Here is a 23,283-nt window from a genome sequence, read left to right on the forward strand (position 1 = left end):
AAACAAACTTCTTCCAGCATTTCCAGAACCTCCATAAGCAACACAAGCCTAAACTGAAGCAGAGGAGCTTCTGTCCCCTCAAGATCCTACGCTGCTGCCACAGTTGAAAACAGTTGAGCTGAGCCTGAAATTGACCAATGTTCTCTGCAAAATAACAAGAAATTTCCTGACAGCAGGAAATACTTGAATCAGCTCCCAGGAGAATGCAGCTTGAATTAAGCAGGCTATTCATTAAATGGAATAAATCTTTTATTCAAGATTTTGCAGATGCTTCCTTCTTTGTCTCCTGCATAGCCATCCCATATGAGCTTAGAAAATGTTTATGTCACAATTGGTCACATTCAGACAGGGCCTTCTGCCTCTGTCTCTCCAGCAGTCTTCCTGCTTACATCCTGAGGCAAGAGTTGCTGAACTGGAGGAGTAGAGAGTCTGAATTATTTATAGAAACAACCTACAGGGAGATTGTACAGTGGACCCACCTCAGAACTGGCTTCCCCAGTTCTCCAGTTGAGCAAGCAATTCCACACTTAAGGGGCTGTGTGTAAAAGGGCATAGATTTAGGAGAGGTAGAAGGAAATGGAAGGAATATTAAGGCAAGTGGATGTGGCAGAGCATGGGATGTGTGAAGGAAAAGAGTAGAGTCCAGAGTGGAAAGTTAGGCAGGATAATTTGAAGGGTCTAAAAAATGAGGGTAAGAAGTTTGGATGTGGCATAGGGAAGGAGCTCAAGGATGGGACTGAGATGATCAGAGCGGTGGCAGATAAAAATATTTTTCACAGAAAGAGGAGCCAAATTGTGAGAGGCACCCATTGAGATTGTGAGCAGGAATGAAGGGAGGATCATGGAACTATGGATTGCGGTGCAGGAAAGAAGGGGAAGGGAGATTTATTTTCTTTTTGAGTAAATGAGGAATGTATCAGTCTTTTTTCAGTTGAGTTTAAATTGATAGTGGGACATCAAGGATGAGATATTAGAAAGACTGTCACAGATGAGAGGCTGAACAGAGGAACAGAGATCACCAGAAGCAGAAAGATTCCAGAGTCATCAGCACAGAGAAGCCAGGAGCAGAGTGTAGAGGGAGAAGACTGAGGCTAGAACACTGACTGCCAGCAACAGAGAGCTGCAGGGGGAAGACAGAGATTCTGAAGGAGCTAGCAGTCAGGTAGGAGAAGAACTAGGCAAATAGAGAGTCTAGAAAAGCCAGTGATGAGATGTTTCTATACTTATTGTTTTAACTGAAGTTTGTTTTCTACCAGCTCGTTATTTGTAGGAAGTGGGTGTGACCCTAACAGCATCCCCATGCAAGAAGGCAAGGGGCTCACTGATGTCTGGTAGTAAGTTTCAGCTGGTCTGACCAATTCAGTGTACCCCAAGTCACTAATATCATAACCTGAATCTAGAAGACGTCAGGTAAGATATCAATAGAGAGCTAATAACATACTGATCATTGATATTATTGCCTGGTGTATGTACAGAGGACAGATTCAGAATTACAAATATATTGGAAATTATTTTATCAAAGTGTGTCTGCCAGCAGGGGTAAAGTTACCGTGTCCTAGACAAAGGAATGTGGTTTTACCACCTGGAAGGTATTTCCAGGGTTCATTAAGAGACAATGGGAATTTACCTAGAAGGTAAACAGGACCATCAAGCCAACAAGGGGGGGAAACGACAACTCAGTATCACAGCAGGGAGAGTAGATTGTGGGAAACAGATCAATTTGCATTTTAGCAAACACAAGAGGGGAAAGAAATTGGCATGGAACTTCCTTCATCGGGAGTCTTCATGTCACCTTCCTCACAGCTCAAATGAACTTTACTTTAGGGATTGAAAAGAATCCATTTCAAAGGTGCATGGACTATAAAGATAAGGGCAGAGAACCCCAAGTTATCTTTCACCCCAGAAGACAAAGGAAGTGAGCACTTTGGATTTTGGAGAGATACTGTCCAGAAGTGTGGTTAGCTATCTTGCTGGAAGGTAGATTGGTAAGGAAATTACCTTGACCAAAGGCTGTAGCTTGTTGTGTTAAGTCTTAGCCTCTAGAAAATGTTTTCACTTTTATTTGCTTGTAACAATTTCTAATTCTAGATTTAATATCTCTGAATTGTCCAGGAGAGGGTTGGACATTGTAGAGCACATGGTTTGGGGAAAACTAGGGACTGGGGGGATGTTGGGGACATCTTGCCAGGTGTAACCAGGCTGGTGGAGCCTGGCAGTGATGAAACAAGCCGGCTGCTAGAATCAGAATTGCTGAGTCAGAGCTGCTTAACACGTGGATGCTCAGCATATGCTTCTATGCTGGAGGAAGGGTCCAGACAAAAGAGCTACATCAGCAGGGCATTTTAAGGCACTCAGAGTTATGGGGCAGGCAGTGACACAAACCCTCAGTGGTCTGTATTGCACCCCAGAATGTAACAGTAGGAGGCAACAATTCAGCATAAGGAAATCCTAGTTCATTTATATACCTAGTCACTAAAATGTTTTAAAGGTTTTCTTTAAAAAAAATTGTGTTCTGTGCTAAGAAAAATAGCACTCACAGGGTACCATAGCCAAGAAATGTTTAATTTTCCTTTGCTAGCTGGTAAATAAGATTTCTGATATAGCCATTTAAAATAGATACCATACAAAAAAACTCTGCTTAGTCTGGACACCACCATAGATAGCACAGTTGCATGTCCCTAAAAACAGAGGATCTGATTGTCCCCTCTATAGCTATACATCTGTAGAGTCTTCCTGAATGTAAAGGGGCTCCATTGCCTCAGTGGTTGGGTTTTCTACGGCTTTAGGGAGCCACACCTGGAGAGAAGGCAGTAGAGGTATGGTACGAGCAGGGGCACAGTGGCACTAGACACTAAGTCTGCTAACGAGCTAATAGAGCCCTTCTGGTGATCCCCGAACGCACTCCCCGTCGACTCCGGAACTCCACCAGGGTGAGAGTTGGAAGTGGAGTCGACGGGGGAGCCACGGGCATCGATCCCGCGCCATGAGGACACAAGGTAAGTCGATCTAAGATACGTCGACTTCAGCTACACTATTCTCGTAGCTGAAGTTGCATATCTTAGATCGATCCTCTCCCCTTAGTGTAGACCAGCCCTATTCTGGGTCAAGAATGTACAAGTGACGCAGTCACATGCCACCAGATGACTTTGCTGCTATTAGAATTGGTCCCAAAAAACCCAGCTCTCCAAAGGTAGTTAGGTTCCCAGGTATTTAAATTACTGGGGATTAGGTGCCTAAAAAACTTTGAGCATTTGGGCCAGACTCCAAAAGTAGCCTTGTGAAAAAAATGTAAAATGTCCAACATATTTTGAAGTTTATGAAACTTAAACCATTTTTCAAAAAATGTATGGAAAGCATTATCAAATATGTTACCAAAATGGTTATTGACTATTTTGGTTTACTGAAAACCAACTTTTTGGCAAACAACAAAAAATGAATCACCAGAATATTTTCAATTAAAAACTGAATTTTATAAGGCCTAAAATTTTTAAATTTTAATTTTTTTTTAAAAAGTCAACCATACCAGCAATTTCTGTGAAAAAAAATATTTTAGAAAAAAAAACATTTTTGATTTGGAAAAAAAAAAAAAACCTTTTCATTTGAAAAATTTCAACCTGCTCTAGTTTTCATGCATACATCCAGCACGGTGGCCTTCACTGGGGTATATTGGCTCTGCAGAAAAGTCAAGAAAGTAGTTAATTTTCTTGGGCTAGAAGAAGAACCACAGCTGCTGCCCAAACTTGGAGTCACAAGGTAGCTTAGGTGGGTCAGCTGTAGGGAATTACCAGTAATTATTTTCCACAGAACATTCAGAGAAGGATGGGGACCAGTGGGTCTCAGGCTGGAAGTTTGAATCTGATGAGGGGGGGAAGAACTGGGAGGTTGGAGTGATGTCTTGGCTTTCTCTCTATTTTCTCCTTGGAAAGTATGGCAAGGTGAGCTGCTCTGTGTATCTTTGCTTTTGGGGCTTCGGCTGGAACGTGTCACAATTTATAACTTTACTTTGGGAGCTATGGCTGGGAGTTTTTCTGGCTCTTAAAGGGGTAGAGTGATCTTTTCTTTGCTATTTTACAATGAATTTCACTGAACCAAAGTCTAACCTTTAGATAGGTGTGTAGAAATGTCTATGTCTGCTACAGCCCTGGCTGGTTTTGTCCCCGCCCTCCTCCTTATACTTGCCATTACTGACCATATGGCACTAAATGATATGTGATATCTGCAGAAGCCTCACCAGAGCAATAACTCTTCTCTAAGGCCTGGGCAGAGCTGGCTGAATAGCAAGTGTGGCTCAGAAATAATAGCACTGGATTCAGTTTGATTCATGAGGCTGGGAGAATTTTGGCAACTGCATTTGAAAACTCCTTCTAGAAGCTTATTGGTAGTTCTCATGTTTAAACTTTCTCACTGAATTGGAGAGCCAAAACAAGATGCACCTTGGATTATCACACATAATAATCAGAGGGGTAGCCGTGTTAGTCTGAATCTGTAAAAAGCAACAGAGGGTCCTGTGGCACCTTTAAGACAGAGGGTCCTGTGGCCCGTGGCGCGGGCCGAGGGACATGCTGGCCGCTTCCAGCAGCTCCCATTGGCCTGGAGCAGTGAACTGCGGCCAATGGGAGCCGCGATCGGCCAGACCTGCGGACATGGCAGGTAAACAAACCGGCCCGGCCCGCCAGGGGCTTTCCCTAAACAAGCGGTGTCCCAAGTTTGGGAAACACTGCTCTAAGGGATATGAAGTTCCCTCATTCATATCAATGGGGGTATTTCTCAAAGCCTAGTTATTTTAAATGTAAACACTAATTCTTGTGCTGCTGATTCTCCAGAAAGGAATAGCCACCAAATGATCTTATACACTGTTGGATTTAAGGGAGTGGAAGGGGAAAGAAGAGGAAATGGACACTGGAAGACAAAGATGCACCATGATCTATAGTAGGAAAGAGAAGGTGGAGTAAATCCAGAAAGGGAACAACAGTAAAACAAAGAAAGAGACTTAATGAGCTACAGCTCTTAAGTAAAACTTTAATTGCCAGTGCCACAGTTGGAGCACAGAACTCTTATTCCTTTAAGTGAAAGGCGTGATATGATGGTAGAGGTCTTTCACACTGGCTAATGGGCTTTGGGTACATTTTTCAAGCTTCCTATGCAAGTGACACAAATGCACAAAACCAGGAATAAACTAATCAAGTGGGGAAGGAATACTCCCTTCCCATTGTACGCAGTGTTTGGTGAAAAATAGCATGGAAAAGGAAATGGCGATAAATACATATCTATTTATTTAGTACTATGTTTTATGTGCTTGAAGCTATAAAAGCTAGAAATTCTCAGGGTAAGTGTTCTGTGTCCTTTTGAGTGGAGTAGCTTTCAGAAGACAAATTCCTACATTTTGCTATGTGAGTCAAGTGAATAAAATGCTTCTAATGGATTTTAGGGACTGGTTCTTGAAAGAAGCAGCATAAAGTTGATTATGGTAATACTAGAAAAACAGAGCATCTGTCTTGAATAGAGCCGTGCCAACCCTGTTACACCAGAGATACCATTAGGGGTGAACTGACTTTCACTAAAATGAGGCCTGTTTCACTTCCAAGTTATTTTCCAAACTGACAGCGCTTTTACCAGGAAAAGTTGCCAGACCTGCCTAAAAATGACTAACTGTCAGAGTGTTTCAGCATATGGTCCTGCATCCGTTGCTGCTCTGACTTCCTGTGATGGTTTTAAATTTTGTGTATCATTTGGAGGCTAATATATTACCTATCAGATTTGACAAAAACAGATTTTTATCTCAGGTATCTTAGAAATTAGTGCATCTTGTGGGTCAGTATAATTATTTATTGCAGGAAAGTCTTGGATTAGCTAACCTAGACTACAGGGACTTTGCCTTCCAAGTAGCTGTACTTTATATATATATATTAAAAAAAAAACCTCTTTCGCTAGTTACCTTTCCTCAAACTGGCATAAAGAAATAACTAGTGTAATTATAAGATCATTAATATTAGTCTGGACAGAATTAACTGCAGAAAACACCTAAAAGAACACTATTGTACCAGCAGAAATGGACTGGAAGACCTTGGATCTCTTCCATCTCAGTTCTGTGATAGACTTTATCTGGGTGGTAAGGACCATGATGTTCTCCATCTAAGTGCAGAGTAGACTCCATAAATTCACTTGAGCTAATGAACTTGGCAAGAACTGAGCTACTAGAAAGATAAAATGCTGCTTCAGGGAACCACATTGAGGAGTAATTTCTTAGATAGCTAACTTAAAAATTACTCAAAACCTGTAGGCTGGACTATCAAAGAAACTACATTGCTTTAGCATTTCATTTACTCAGTGATTTCTTGACTAGCAGGACAAACACAGCTCCACTTTCCCTTTACTGGCTGACTGTGAATTATTCACTTGAACTTCAGTAGGTGTGTCTGTGGGTGGAACATGAGCATTTACTGAGATGATGGGGTGGGATTAGATGGAGGTTGTGGGATGGGGGAAGGAAGAAGAAGACAATGTCTTTGAAAATGGAAAACAAATTCCACAAAGGCACACTCCCAGGCCTGGGCATGTGCCTACAGTTTTAGCAATGGGTGGTGCACAATTTACACTGCTCTGCATCTCCCTAGGAGTGACCCTAAGGGACTTCTGAATCACAATGACTCCCGGGCTTCTACCTTCCTCTCAGTAGGAGGAGGAGTAGGAGTAGTTTTCCTTCTGGCTTATATAGCAGCATGCCCCATGCTGGTTCATCCGCACTGGCAAGGCAGTAAAGAGAGTAGATCCCCAGTTCTGTGCACTCCCCTTTTCCACAGGCAAGAAAGCAGGCATGGGTAGGCCATTCTACGGTATAGAGGGGTGGGTTGTTGCCCCTCACTCCTTTCTACAATTGCATCATCAAAACCACAGTCTAGTCCTTGGTTTGTGTATGGAATTCTCTCTCTTTTCAATAACAAACATCACTGCGTGGAACTGTCACATGACAAATTGCTAAAAGGCAAATTGCTAAAATAGCTAAAAGGCAATCTGGTGATTAGAGAAGAGAACTGGATGCCAGGATCTTAATCTTGGCTAAGCTATAGACTCACTGTGTGACCTTACCTAAAAAACAAAAAAACTTTACCTCTTTTCCACAATTTACCCTTCTGCATGTGAGAAATGAGGAAATTAAGATTTGCCTTCCTTGCAGGGCTATTGTGAGACTTGATTCCTTAATGTTTTTGAAATGCTTGGAGGCTGATGAAAGTTGCTAGGTAAGTGCAAAGTCTTATTATTGCATAAAAGATAATAGATGGAGTACAGTGTGTAATGCTGCTTTCTTACAGAACAAAGATCTGTACTACAATAGCTCAAACAGATATAAACCAGGAAACCTACCTAACAGCGTTAGCCTCCAGTAAAGAAAGTGAGCAGCTGTTTAAATGAAGCATCTCTATACCAGATCACACATGGAACACTCCTCACTGGTTAATCAAGTGTCATTTTTAAGACCCTTGTTCTGATAGCCTGTCCAGCATAATACTACAGGGAGGACAAATTGTCTGGTTAAACATTTAGTATTTGTTGTTCAAGGTTTATTTCCAACTTTAAAAAAAGCAGCAATGCTAACAATAGACCTGTATCTCTTATTACATACAAATGATAGTTCTTTCTTTCTTCTTTCTCTGAACTATAACTTTCAGGAGGTCATCCCTGTAGATCACTCATACTTGCTGTAGAATAGTATCCTGACAGGAATTTGGCTAGACAGCTTAAACAAACTTAAATCCAGGAAAAACCAACTCATGATATTTTTAGTAAACTGTCATGCTCCACCCTTCTAACCTCTGCAAATCTGATAGAAGGAAGTAGCCATGTGTCAAGTTATTGTATTTGCAAGGGAGAGACATCTACACAGACCTGTAAATCAACTCTTGGTTACAATATCTAAAGTGTGTCTGTAAACTTAAACAGGCAGGTAAGCAGCAACTATCCTGGGGGATAAAACAAGCTCTTAAAGAATTTCTAGCACTCTACGCAGCATAGGTGCTGGAACTAGGGGTTCTGCGGGTGCAACCCCCTGGTTTGAAATAATTTCAATCATATGCAGGGTTTATAGTTTGGTTCAATGGCTCTCAGCACCCCCACCATAGAAATTGTTCCAGCACCCCTGTTAGGCAGGTGCCAGGTTGATGGAGAAATTGATCCTCTTCACAGTCATGCAATATAAAGCGCAGGTAGTAACACTGCAAGCCTCTGTGGGTAGCCCTGTCAATGTCTGTTCTAGAGTGAGCATATCCAGGAATAAGTATTCTAGTCTCCAGGTCCATTCAGTCTCTGGCATGTCTGCTATATAGACTACTAGACAGCTTACCGTTTGATACCAAATGCAGACGTGGTGGCAGCCTGTAACAATATGGTTTTATAGCCTCTCGGTAGGTTGGCCACTAGAGACCAAGATAATCACAAACTTCTGAGCAAGCCTTATCTCATCCAAGAGAAAGCAGTCATGTGGTATATATTCAGGATGCATACAAAATAAAACTGCCACCTCTTTCATTATCACATCAAGGGAAAGAACTAACAAAATTTTACTTGCCCATAACTTGCCTCTTCCAAGTGGGAGTACAACTCTGCAGAGCTCTACAAGCTAGTACATTTAAAAAGCTGACAATCCTCTCATATTAATGACCCTTTGGGGTAAAGGAAATTGGTCCTCTTATTTCCTCCAGTTTCTCCACTGACATCTTTATAATCTGGAAGTGGGTGTAAATTCACACGAGGCAAACTTTGTGTTTAAGACTAAAGCATGTTGCCACATTAAATGCCTAGTTCAGACCATGGTGGATTAAGCTGTCTTGAGGGGAGAGCAAAAGGCATCTGCTAAAGGTTATAGTCCGTGCCATCCACTCACCTTATGTGGAGTGGAGAGGATTAGAAAGACCTATTACCAAGCTCCATGGTATCCTCTTGTTGCTTCTACCCCTCAAAACGGCATTCTGGGATATTGATGTTAGTGTGTAGAAGACATCTGACACAAGCAGGGATGTGTATGGCCACACATCCAGTTCAATTAACTTACACTGATATTCTTTTGAGAAACAAGGTGAGTGAGGTAATAATCTTTTATTGGACCAACTTCTGTTAGTGAAAGAGACAAGCTTTTGAATTATACAGAGTTCTTCAGGTCTTTTCTTTAGAGCTGCAGAAGAGCCCTGTGTGGCTAGAAAGCTTGTCTCTCTCACCGACAGAAGTTGGTACAATAACAGATACTACCTCACCCGCCTTGTCTTTCTAATATCCTACGACTGACATGGCTAAAACTACACAGCATATCTTCTTTTGAGAACACAATTACCACCAAACTGGAACAGAGCAATAGTTGATTTACAGTTGTCTGGAATCCTGTTTCCAAGGCTGCTGCTAGATGCCTTTAGCAAAAGAGTTGAAATAATCGTAATGCCCCTAAATATGTAAGTTGTGATGCTATTAATGTACAGAAAAAACTCCTCCTACTTGGAGTTCAAGGACCAATTTCTGTAAATTTGAAGTAATTAATTTGCTTCACCAGCTACTACAGATTGCCTGCAACTGAGAAAAGAGTACAACTTTGTGTGTAGTTCATCATTCAGTAGTAATGATTTTATTAGCTGGAGAAACTTTGGTAACGTGAGAAGCTGTTATTTGTATCTGACTTAAAATAAATAACTGGCTATTAGGCAATGCTTTGTACCTGGTTACCTATAAATAGCATATCAAAACAGTATTAGTCACTTTATTACAACCAGGTTGGTGGTGTTTGTTCATTTCTCAAGAAAACCAGGGTATTGACACATTAGGGAGGCACTCAGTTAATAATAATAAATGTATGTATTTGCCTTTTCGCAGCCACATATTTATGGATACTGCTGCTCAGTTGTCTTCTCCTGTTTAATCATGCCACAGCAGTCCTCCTCCCCACTTCCGTGTGAACATTCAAGGTATTTTTATCACAACCACATGAAAACAAGGTAAACTGGCTTGGGAGAGGGGGGAGGAATATGGCTGGAACTAGTGAGTTATAGGCAAATGGGAAACAAATCTTATCTTAAGAGTATTTTATTCTAGTTCTAATCTACCATAGCCCCTGACAACTGGTTCATACGCAGTCTGGCTCTGTGTCCAGACTGATATAGGAAATGGTTGGCAGCTGGACCCTGTGCTAAGGAAACATAATATTTGGGCAGCTGGGAGTTGAAAAGGAAGCTGGAGGCTGAGGGCATAACAGTTATGGTGATGTAACTTAAAGGAGCTTCTTTTCCCACTAAGATTTCATAGGGAACTCACACCATTACTGATTTCTCTTGTATGTGGTGACAGCAAGGGAACCAAATGGGTCGAGTTTTGCCTCGGCTCAATAGGCCTGTATTTGGGGCAGAGGGAAATTTGTGCTTCTTACTATGCTCTGTTCTCCCAGATTTTGCCCCAGAGTCAGTCACAATCCATTGTGCTTCATAAAATACCCCCCGTGAATGAGGCAAGGCCCGCTAAACACCTTACATGTTGCATGGAAGGCTGCAGGGGACCATGTAGTCAGACTGCATTGTAAAGCTTAATCTTCGCAACATAATATTTAATGGAATTACCTAGGCCTTTTTAAAGGGGTGAGAATTCCATAATCTGGAATTCTTGACTAGAAACTACCAAAACACTTTGCCCCCAGTAAGTGCACAATGCATGAAGGAAGATACTGCTTATGTAGGGACTTCAATCTTCAAATCCTTCAGACTGTCCAATCAAAACAACTTTTTTTTGTCACCAGAATGTAGCAAGGTAACACTGACAACTATTTTCTTATGAAATTTTAGCTTTCTATCCCCAGCCATTTTGGGTTGTAGATAATTAATGTTAATGAGACCATTATACTTGAAAGCACATGAGAGATACTCAAGCTTTCTTCCTCAGAGAATGCATGAGAAAGCCTAAAGCTCTCTTCCTCAGAAGATATCTGTAAGTAGGGTGACCAGATGTCCCAATTTTATAGACAGTCCTGATTTTGGGGTCTTTTCCTTATATAGGTATCTATTACCTCCCACCCCCTGTCCCAATTTTTCATATTTTCCCTCTGGTCACCCTATCTGTGAGGGATTTATTCACCACTACAAATTGCTCAGTTTGAACATGCAGATAGGTACATAGGAAAATATTGAATTAATCTTCATTTTAAAAAACCCCTCTAGGAACAAGCTCTCCATGAGAGAGAGCGTACCTTATCTAAATTAAGGAGAAGCACAGATAGACTGGACAGAACTCCCTTTGAGACTCAGTCTGCTAGAACAGCAGTGGCTGCAGCACAAGATTTACTGTATTTTCTGGCGTATAAGACTACTTTTTAACCCAGGAAAATCTTCTCAAAAGTCGGGGGTCGTCTTATACGCCGGGTGTCGTCTTATAGGGCGGGTGCTGAAACTTCCGAGCCGGACTGGAGAATCTGCGGTCGCCGCATATGGTGGGGGGAGCTCAAAAACGGCCGCGGCCACATCCCCGCCCGATGACGAGGTGAGGGGGCGCCTCACCAGGAAGGTGTAAGTGAAGGGCGGAGCAAGCTGCAGGCGTCCGGGACGCCCGGGGTATGGAAAAAAGAGATAGAGCGGCGCTGTGCCCAGAAAAACACGCCTCTTTCACCCGTCTGGCCCGCCCTTGTATCCTATTACCGTACCTCCTTCTCTGCCTCTCAGATCTCGCTCCTGAGGACTGCAGTGAAGAGGCGCAGGCGCGCATGTGCGAGATCTGAGAGGCAGAGAAGGAGGTAATAGGATACAAGGGCGGGCCAGACGGGTGAAAGAGGCGTGTTTGCGCTACCGCTCTGATAGTCTTGGAGACAGGGAGGGCTGGGCAGGCAGGGAGAGCTGACCAATCCAAGCAGGCTTTGTATACAACAACCAGCCAATCGCCGGTAAGGTACATCGCTTGCCGTGATTGGCTGGTTGTTGTATACTGGGTACCACATACAGTACAGCACCAGTATCTGTACCTGTTCATACAGTATAGCACCAGTACATACAGTACAGTATACAAATGTCCAACAGTCAAAACCCCATCATGGCTCCACCAGCAAGAAGAAAGAAATATGAAGCCAGTTTCAAACTTAAAGTTGTAAACTTTGCCATGGAACATAATAACTGCGCTGCTGCAAGACAATATGGAGTAACAGAAAAGATGGTTCGGGACTCGAAAGCAAATGAAAAAGCATTAAAGAGTATGCCAAGGGGTAAGTGTGCATTAAGAAGAGGCACTCCACATTGGCCAGAACTCGAAAAACATGTAGCAGACATGGTGAATGAGCATCGCCAAAATGGTTATGTAGTGACACGAAATAAAATACATTTGTTTGCACTTCAGTGGGCCAAATCTAACCCAGATCACAGCAACAGATTTAAGGCCACTGTATCCTGGTTTACTAGATTCATGGGAAGGCATAATATGGTACTGAGGCAAAAGATGAAAATTGCCCCAAAATTACCTGCAGATCTTGATAGCAAAGTAAATAGTTTCCATCGATATGTAATACAACAGCGCACTAAACATGGCTATGCGTTAAGTAGTATTGGAAATATGGATGAAACTCCAATGAATTTTGATATGGTTGGAAATAAAACTGTCCATCAAAAAGGTGAAAAAACAATTTTAATTAAAACAACAGGACATGAGAAGTCCAGTTTTACAGTGGTACTAGGATGCACAGCTGATGGCGCCAAACTGAGACCAATGATTATTTTTAAAAGAAAAACAATGCCGAAATTCAAGTTCCCTGTTGGTTGTTTTGTACATGTGAATGAAAAAGTCTGGATGGATGAAGAAGGGGTAAAGCTATGGCTTGATAATGTATGGAGCAGGCGACCAGGTGGACTTATTCAAAAATGTAGTCTACTGGTGTGGGATATGTTCAGGGCTCATTTAACTCCCAGCACCAAGCAAATGCTTGCAAGACTAAACACAGATACGGCAGTTATTCCTGCAGGATTGACATCGTTGGTACAGCCACTGGATGTGTGCCTAAACAAGCCATTTAAAGATCGCATTCAAGAACAGTGGAATGAATGGATGGTTAGCGGCAAAAAGTCATTCACAAAAGGAGGAAACATGCGTGCTCCACAGTTGGATGTTTTGTGCAAGTTTGTCATAAAAGCCTGGAATGATATTGATGCAGAAACAGTAATCAAGTCTTTCAAGAAGTGTGGCATATCAAATTCATTAGATGGTATGGAGGACGACTACTTGTGGCAAGATGAAGAGGAAGCCGAAGCTGAGACCACACCATCTGATACGGAATTCGATCCATACGATGACTGCCTTACAAATGTATCACAAGATGTCATTGATGTACTTATGATATCAGATGACGAACAGGAGGATTTTGAAGGCTTTTAAAGGGAAACTGTCACGCCAGCAAAACCTGTAAAAATACCGTAGCTTGCAGTTATGATGGGCGTTGCTAACTCGCCAGGGACTTGCCCGGCACTTGCTCTCTCTCTCTTGTTTGTTATCTTCCTCCTATCATCATCAGTTCCAGTTTGGTTGACAGCTTAGAAAACAAACAGCATGGCAGCTCCCATGGGTTTATTGTCTTATCCTTCCTTTCAGCTTTAGAGTGAATTAGGAAAAGTTTAATCCACTTGCACTGTTTTATGTTTACATGTTTGATGACAAACAGCCTTATGTTTATAAGTGACAGTTTTCCTGCTAAGTACCTGCATGTCATAAGCATTTGAATTAAAATTACCATATTGAAATCAAATCTGATGTTTTTTTAATTTTTTTTTGGTGTGCGTTGGAAGAGGGGTAGTCTTATACGGCGAGTATATCCCAAACTCTATATTTTAACTGGAAAAGTTGGGGGTCGTCTTATACGCCCAGTCGTCTTATACGCCGGAAAATACGGTATATGGTATAAATGAGAGAGAAACCAAATCTCTGGTTCTTTAACAAGGTAGCAGAAGAACCCCTTCCTTCACCAGTGAAACTAGAAATACAGCAGTCTTGTCGGCATAGCTCTTCCTGTTGTTATTGAGAGCTATGTGTCTTCATCCAGGGGAGGCTAGATCACATTGTATAAGAGTATCACACTTAACTGGCAGAGAGTAAACAAGGGTATACAAACTGCTTTTATTGAGGCCAGTAAGAAGTGGAGACTCCAGGGTCCACTGGGGCCTCAAGCCAGCCCTGGCTTTATTTACGTCAGATACACTAATGCCTAGAAGATGGACAATCAAAGAAAAGTATACTGTGGTCTTCTCACTACTGAATGAGAGTCTGGAGGGTACATAGTTAAAGGGTCTTCTACAATTGTGCTGCTGTAATAACATTATAGTGATCAAATCTGTTGGTGGATACACTACATGGGAGGAAATCCATGCTCACTTACACCAGTACTAGAGCTGCTCCCAATTTGCAAAGTTAATGAAGTTACTCCAAATTTACCCCAGTGCAAGTGAGATCAGAGTCTGGCCCAGTGTCCTTACTAGTACAATTCATGAAAGTAAAGTAGTCACTTCAATAAAGGCAACTAAAATGATGGAGAGCTATACTATTCCTTTTGTGAGGGTGAAGAACCTCAAGCAATAGTTTGAAGACTAGAGTGACTGGGAAAAGACTGCAGAAGTGGAATAGGTGTCAACAGAAACTTTCATCCTCTCCTCTGGAGCTGACATAATCAGAAGTGGAGCTGAGCAGAAATCAGAATTTCCATCCCATCCCATGGGAAATTCTGATATATTTCAACGTTTATTTGTTCTGAATTGGGATGAAAATCTGAAGGAGCAATTTTTGCAGAACAAAAAGTGTTTGAACTTTAAGTGTCAAAGTTTTGTTTTGACATCCCCAAATTGAAATGTTTCAAATTAGTTCATTGTTAAATAGAATCTTCACTTGGTGCCTCATTCCTCCTATGGGACAGGTTCCCTGCCTGGACTACATTTCTCATGATGCACCAGGTGGCTTGGTCACAGGGGAGATCACAGTGCATCATGGAAGATATAGTGAAGGAGCCCAGCCCATAGGGGAGAATGAGGTATCAGGCACCATAGGTAGATGCTGCTTAATGTTGAAGGTTTATCTACTACCACATCAATAGTTAAATTTCTTTAGTGATTGTCTAACTTAGATGTATTATGATGGGGCAGACTTTTGTGGAGGCGTTTGTGCATATTAATAGATAATCACAACTTCTTAAGAAGTGTGAATAGTTGACTGGAAAACTGCAAGCACAGGAGAATAGGATAAATATAGGATTCATAAGAGACTGAATAATTAATACATTCTGAGTAAGTAAAACAGCCACCTACAGTATCTACATAACTTATCAGAGGCCTTACATGTTCATTTGTGGTATCTCTTTAGTGATGCAGTATACTATCCTATAAAGACACTACAAGTACTGGCTTGTGTGCTATAACACTTTGCCTAATTATAGTCAGATTAGGGGGTAGAATTAATCAACTTCACTAAATTGTCTGAAAACATGCATTTAATTATTTCCTGTTTGGTGCCTCATTGTAAACATTCCTTTCTTCATATGAAAGAAGGATGGTAGATATATTTACAGACAAATATCTCTCTTATTTTGTCACTTTCTCACATTATAAGACCAATTTGTTCAATTGATCTTGGTTATCAAACTGTACAGATATTCCTGTTCTCACAGTCCCATACTCGTGTGAGTCATGCTTACTCAGACAAATAGTCCCACTGACTGCGTGTGAGTAACTTACCCTGAAAAATGGGGTGGTCTCACTGAAGTCATGAGTATAGAAGACTCGTGTGAGTAAGGGATTGCAGAATCAGGCCTTCCCTCTGGTGTCTGAAAAGGGTTAGATCAATCAAAGGAAATATTAGAGGGGTTCACTGCAGGAAGGATGTGAGAAACAGTTATATAGTGAAACTGAATTGAAGTCAGTGGCCAAGGGGATCCAGGCTGGGTCCACTAATAAGTATGAAAGTACCCTAATAAGTATTTCAGTATATTTCCCACTAGGGTTAGACTAATTCACTGTAATATTGCAATGTAAACTGCTTGCTTCTGCAGATACTGTCCCCTAAGAACACAAGTAGATTGGCACTTTCCGTAGAATGTTTGTACAACAGGCATCCTTTAACAACACTTGGAGGCAAACAAAACATAGGTATATCGTAAAGAAGCTGCTGTTTAAGCAAAAGAACATTTGGCTTCATCAATCGTCTCAGACTTCTCAGACATACAATCTGTTGTTGTTATCTTAAATGTGGTTTGCCCAAGACTTGTCCTCTACTTCAGTCCTGTGGGGAGGGAGTGGAGAGGGGAAGAACGGAGATGCTAGAGAGCTTGACAACACAGATTTGGCTAAATAGTGGATGTGGTGGGTGAAATCCCCTGGCCTGTGTTATGCAGGAAGTCAGACTTGGTTATCATAATGGTCCCTTCTGCCCTCAATCTATCCCACGATCATAATACTTGGGATCTTAAATAGTAAATGAACAGCTGTTTATAATAGTTCCTGAGAGATACAGTTAAAAAAAAACCTCCAAAAACTAAAGTGGAGATAGAGCACAACAGTTATTCTAGTGGGCATGGTTGGTGGGCATTCTCCAAACTCAGGTCTACTGCAGTCTGGAAATATGTTCTTGCTTACAACACCAGGACTAAAAGGGGCTGAATTACATCAGCTAGAATCTGATCTTGGGTACCGTTGTCATTCCAGATTAAATTCAGAATCTGGTTCCATATTGCACTTGAATATTGTATTAATAGTTAAAACACAATTCTTCTTTGCATTGCACTGGCCCTCTTATGTTCAAACCATTCACCTGAATATTATCCTCAGTGGGTTAGGCCGTGACACTAGCTATAAACAAGCAGTGCAGAATGGATAGCTCATCTGTAAATAACTGCTATAACCCACCTCAAATGATTAGAAGAGTTAAAAAAAATGTATTGCATTTTGACAGGCTAATAGCGATTTTCCAATATTAGCGAATAAAAAACAGCTGAGTTATTTTTAACATGCCTATTTCTGGAATTCCTCAGCAATACTAACTTATTCTGCTCCCATGTAATGACCTTCATTCTCATTCACCCACATGTGCAAGAGCTGACCATAGTTGAAAATATTCTGATTTAGTCTATTTTCAATTACTTTTGACTGTCTGGTCTTTTTCTGTGCTTGCTAGTTGGTCTGGCTCCACTATCTGGCTCTTGGCTCCTGTGATGTTGCCTAGGCAATTGGGCTCAGAACCTGTACTTCCTCCCATGTGTGCCTAGGAAGTGGGGAACTTGGAGATGGCCTCAGTTGCTGTGTTGTTCGTCAGGCTGGCCAGTCTATGATTCTAGGTGCCCTAATCTCTGACTGCATGTTGGGCTCCAGCTCAGGCTCCCAGATTCCCTGCTGCCTAGCTCCATGAAACAGGGTAGTTGTCATGCACTGTAATATAACTAACTTCCCTTTCTGGGGAAATCAAGATCCAGCTGCAAGCAGGTCCTAGCAGGGCAGGGAGATGGGGAAACCGTGTCAATACCTGGCTAGAGCCAAATGACATTCTGTAGCCAAAAAAAAAAATCCATGGCATGTTGAGAGAATGCCAGGCTGCAGAATTGGAGTCCATAGGGCCCTGTCTAGAATACTAATAACTTGATTTAAAGATTTAGATCTACACTTTCTAGTTTACTTTGTTCAGGAGATATTGCTTCTTAAGGGACTATAAACATAAAGGTCCGTTCCAGCGCAAAGCAAGTCTATTCTTCACCCCCACATGAAGTTCCTCCAGCAAGAATTAAAGTTGTTTCTCATAATTTACGCTCCCTCGAGTGGACTCTCCCCTAAGGGACAGGTGGCTTCAAATTAAGATGTGGCATACAACTCTCTGCCACCAGTCTTAGTACATCAGCATGTTGCTTACATTTTCAGTACTTACCATGTATGTGAGCACTTTCAGCAAGTCATCTCATAGCACTTAAGCCACAAACTGTAGTGGAACTTATTATTAGTACTGTCTTTTCAAATGGTTTACTTCCACACAGGAGAGCTTTAGTAGAACTTTATTAGCAAAGAATGGCAGATTGGAGTTAGGCAGACTGATTTGTGGCAAACATGTTAAGAAAAAGCGCAGCGTTTGGCTTTTCAGTTGTGCATTTATTGAATATGCCAGAACTCTGTAAGAAGAATGAGTCAAATACAGTGGTGCAAGTGGAATCCATTTCTTACTGGTATGGGGGGGGGGGGAGGGCAGCAGCTAACAGGGAGCTTGTGACCTCCTCACATGACCTTCCATGTGACTCCACCCTGCCCCCGCCTGGGGCCCCCACGCTTTTCTTGTCCCCTCCCCATGATCCACCCCTCTTACCCGGTGGGGAGCTGTGTCCTCCTCCCGCTTCACCAGAGACTTGGGAACCACGGGGTGAAAGAAACAGAACTTGGGGCCACCGGGTGGCTCCATGCCACAGCTCCTCCAGCACAGCTGTATTGCCCCCAGCCCTGCCCTCCGGCGGGGCGGCTGTATAGATGGAGGAGACCCTGCATGGAAGGGCAGGGGGCGGTACAGCTGCACCAGAGGAGTTCTCGTTCTGCTCCTCTTGTGTCTTTCTAGTACGCCTACCAACAGGGCCGGCTCTAACCTTTTTTGCCGCCCCAGGCGAAAAAGAAGAGTGCTGCCTCGCCCTAACACCCCCACCCCCAGCGCCGCGCCGGGCTGCCCAAACCCCCGGAACTCCACGCCGGCCAACCCCCCGCCCTCAAGCACCGCGCCAGCCAAACCTCGAGCGCCGCGCCAGGCCGCCAAACCCCCCTCTTCCCTGAGTGCCACGCCGGGCCGCCGAACTGCCCCCCCGCCCCCGAGCGCCTCGCCAGGCCGCCCAAACCCCTGGAACACGATGCTGCCCAAACCCCCTTGCCCCCCCAGAGCACCGCGCTGAGCTGCCGAAACCTCCTCCCTCCGAGTGCCTCGCCGGGCCGCCAAAACCCCCTGAGCGCCGCGCTGGGCCGCCCAAACCCCTGGAGCACCGGGCCAGCCAAACCCCCGCCCCTCCCCCTCCCCGAACGCCACGCTGCCGAAATACCCCCCACGCTGCCCGGCCGAAACAAAACAAAAAACAAAAAAAACCCCTCAAGCGCCGCCCCGCCGAACAACAACAACAACAACAACAACAAACACCGCTAGCGCCCCCCGGCACCCCAACATTGGCCGCCCCTTCTAAGGTGCTGTACCAAGCACGTGCTTGGTCAGCTGGTGCCTGGAGCCGGCCCTGCCTACCAACTATAAATATCTTCCTGGTACGGCAGACCAGACCGGACCACCCTACTTGCATTGCTGGTCAAATATAAAACATAATACTAAGGCATCACTTGGCTCAAGTGTTTTGAAGCAAAACATTGGTCTCTTTTATTGATAAACACAATGTTTATCAAGTATCAGAGGGGTAGCCGTGTTAGTCTGGATCTGTAAAAGCAGCAAAGAGTCCTGTGGCAGCTTATAGACTAACAGACGTATGGGAGCATGAGCTTTCGTGGGTGAATGCCCACTGAATGACTAGCCAACTACAAAAACAGTTTCTCCTCCCTTGGTGTTCACACCTCAACTGCTAGAAGAGGGCCTCATCCTCCCTGATTGAACTAACCTCGTTATCTCTAGCCTGGCTCACTCTTGCTTGCATATTTCTACCTGCCTCTGGAAATTTCCACTACATGCATCTGAAGAAGTGGGCATTCACCCACAAAAGCTCATGCTCCTATATGTCTGTTAGTCTATAAGGTGCCACAGGACTCTCTGCTGCTTTTACACAATGTTTATGTCCTTTTATAAAAACCTTTGCCCACATTTAACGTCTGCACTCTAACAGGGCATAGCCACGAAAAGAGAATTACAGTAGATCCCTGATGTAGCACATGGCGTGTTTCTGCCACATAGGAAAAGGAAAAAATAATTTCCATTAGCTGTATGAAGGCATAGTGTTATCTATTGCTCAGTGAGTGGTTGTCCAAAATAGCCTTTTACTTTAAATTAGAGCACTAGAGGAGTCATTGATCAGCATTATACTGCCTTAAAGGCATATGTTATAACCAGTCATCCTCATAAGTGGGTTTAGTATTGTGTTTTAACATATGTAGATCTCCAGCTAGTGAAGTGAATCCTATGCAGTTCACTGTGTTTAGATCTCTTATTTTTAAGCTCTCATCCAAAAAGTCCCCTTGTCCTGCACAAACATTAAAGGTGGGATTTTGAAAAGCACTTAGCATTACTCCTATTGGAGTTAACGGAAGTAGTTTTTTATCATTTCAGTCAGCCTAGGCAGAGGTGGCTATATGGTTCTTAAACACATACATCACTTGTAAAGTGCTTTGGGATGAAAGATGCTAATAAAAGACAGGCCTTTTAGTTTAAAACTGCAGAGTCACTGTTGGTCTCTTGTAAAATATATATTACTACAGAAAATGAGAATCCAGAGATAAATGCAAGTCTACCGACTCTCCCTGTCACTAAGCAGACAAACATGCTTTTATAGCCTGATCAAGCTCTCACAGAGTTAAATTAAAAATGGATGGGGCACTAAGCAGAGAGCTTTAGATATGACTTTGGCTGGTAATGGGAGCAAGAGCATATCTAAAAGGGCTCTATTTTAAGCAGTCTGTGTTTGTGTCAAAAATGGACTAAAGTAGTGCTAAGCCTACTCCTTAGCCCCGGTAGCTGGGCTAGATACTGGGAACCCCACACCCTACCCAATATCACAACACCTAAAGCAACAGAACAGCTGTGGCTGTGCACTCAGCTCAAAAACTGGAATAAAAACTTGCCCAGATCCCACCCGGGTAGGGAATATAGCCATGCAGTTGCAGGGTTGATCGGAGCCACAGGAGGGCTGTGCATATTCAGCTGGCTTGTGTTGTTTCACCAGTGTAAATCAAGTGTGTCACAACTGACTATGGAGCTACTTGGGTATAACTGAGCAGAATTCAGTCTTTATACACCCATCTTCTCCACCAGACTCATTAGCCAGCAGAGACTCCTCCACCCGGGAGGTGTCTGCATTTGGTCCAAATTGTGTATCGATTCTGTCATTAAACTTTTTAACGGCAGGAGGTTTTTTTGTTTGGAGGGGCTGGGGGCGAGGCAGGGGTTGAAAAGGCACTGATTGGTGGCTGGCTGGCCAAACTGAGTTGTGTTCCTGTTTTTTGTATTTCTTTTAATGCTAATGTTAAAACATTAAATTGTCAGGGTACCCAAAGCTTTTGTATAGGTGTCTCAGTTATGTATATTACATGGACCTCTTCTGATTCTTTAACTTAATCTTCTAAAATTCAGCATGCAAATGTCCATGTTTCATTGGTTCCAGGAAATAGTTCTGTATGCCAGGGGTTCTCAACCTTTTTCTTTCTGAGTCCCCTCCTGCCCCCCCCATATGCTATAAAAATGCCACAGACCACCTGTAACACCACAACTGTTTTTCTGCATATAAAAGTCGGGGCTGGCATTAGGGCGTTGGAAGTAGGACAATTGCCTGGGACCACACACCACAGTGGACCCCGCAAAGGTAAGTTGCTCAGGCTTCGACTTCGGCCCCAGGTGGCAGGGCTCAGGGCCCCGGGCTTCAGCTCTGAACAGCGAGGCTTCAGCTTTCTGCCCTGGGCTCCAGTGAGTCTAACACTGGCCCTGCTTGGTGGACTGCCTAAAACCTGCTTGTGGCCCCCCTGGTTGAGAACTGCTGCTGTATGCAACTATTTTTCTACTTTAAAGTAGTTTAGGTAAACAAGGATGACAGGGCACTAATGAACTTCCCTCAGGAAGCCCATAGTCTATGCAACAGTAAATAAGGATATCAAACAAGTTGCAATTGCCTAGGAACACAATTTATAGGAAGATCAGTGGCAGATATGCATGTCAAGCTTTGTTCAGTAATCTATAAAGACGACATTCTAAGAGGTTTCAACTGCTGATCATTAGGGACCTGTTTATCAAAATTAAATGTGTTCACTGTGTCCCATTGCATAGTTGAATGGAAGAATTACTTAATGGTTTGCTGTATGTTAATACAGCTAAGGGATTAGCTCAATTTACAACGCTTAGGATAAGATTAGAGAACTGGGAAACATACAGATCTGACTAAGCAAACACTGTCACGCGCAAATTTGCATGTACCCAAAGGATTTTGAAAGACTATGTTTCAAGTTTTGATAGCATGTTCTTCTTTCTTTGCCTCTGAACATTAAACTATTTAATACTGATACAATATATAGAAATGGATTCTGATAAATCACAACTGGTATCACTGAAAAGTAGCTTCAAATTCTCGCTGTTAAACTTCATCAAAAGTGAGATGTTACATAGAAATGTCTGTTTATAATTCCCTTATAAATGGTCTTCAAAATATTCCTGCCTTAGATATTTTCAGTCTAGATATCAAATTCATCACTCTTTGTTTTTGAAGGTTTTTTTGTTGAAGAATTTCCACTTTTAAGTCTGTTATTGAGTGTCCAGGGAGATTGAAGTGTTCTCCTACTGGCAATACTTCAACAAAAAACTTCAAAAACAGACTCCAATGAGAAACTGCAGAACTGGAATTAATTTGCAAACTGGACACAATCAAATTAGGCCTGAATAAAGACTAGGAGTGGATGGGTCACTACAAAAACTAATTCCCCCCCTGCTGATACTCACATCTTGTCAACTGTTTGAAATGAGCCACCTTGATTACATTGAACTCATTAGTATTCACCCCTTCTTGTCAACTGTTGCGAATAGCCCACTTCCACCTTAATTGAATTGGCTCGTTAGCACTGACCCCCCCACCCACTTAGTAAGGCAACTCCCATCTTTTCATGTGCTGTGTATTTATACCCGCCTCTGTATTTTCCACTCCATGCATCTGATGAAGTGGGGTTTAGCCCACGAAAGCTTATGCCCAAATACATTTCTTAGTCTCTAAAGTGCCACAAGGACTTCTCCTTCTTTTTGTGTTGAATATGGTGCCTTAAAAGGAAGTAGGGACTAAACTTCGCTCCATGAATATCATTTTCTCATATGAATAATTGTGCTTATTCTGTATTTTTTTTAAAGTGTTCCCTAAAAGAAGAGATTTGATTTTCTACCTGAACATGTCTTTTAAAATGCAAACAAAATGCAGTATGAGTAACCGTAAATGCTTGGCAAGTTATCAAATATGACCATTTTCAAAGCTTTCCATAGTAAGACATTGCTTTCTATGGGAAGATATGTTTTGGTCTTAATTATTGGTGAGAAGCAAAGAAATGAGTAAATACTTGATCTGCCAGCTAAGAATGTTTCATTTATTTCTGGTTGTAAATCTCAATTTTTTGC

At 42.6% G+C, this 23,283-nt stretch overlaps 1 protein-coding gene across 3 annotated transcripts in view; it reads left to right on the forward strand.

The window, feature by feature from the left end:
• Positions 1-23,283, forward strand: part of RGS17 (regulator of G protein signaling 17) — an 82,670-nt gene that overhangs the window by 14,818 nt on the left and 44,569 nt on the right. Inside the window, exon 1 of one of the 3 annotated variants that reach the window (XM_054022659.1) lies at positions 9,865-9,944. The exons of the other annotated variants lie outside the window; for them this stretch is intronic. Coding sequence (XP_053878634.1) covers positions 9,901-9,944 — 44 coding nt within the window. The 5' untranslated portion in view covers positions 9,865-9,900. Of the gene's footprint in view, positions 1-9,864; positions 9,945-23,283 lie in introns of those variants that run through there. 3 annotated transcript variants of the gene reach the window in all.

Source organism: Malaclemys terrapin, chromosome 3, assembly GCF_027887155.1.
Source record: "Malaclemys terrapin pileata isolate rMalTer1 chromosome 3, rMalTer1.hap1, whole genome shotgun sequence".
Lineage (NCBI taxonomy): Eukaryota > Metazoa > Chordata > Testudines > Emydidae > Malaclemys > Malaclemys terrapin.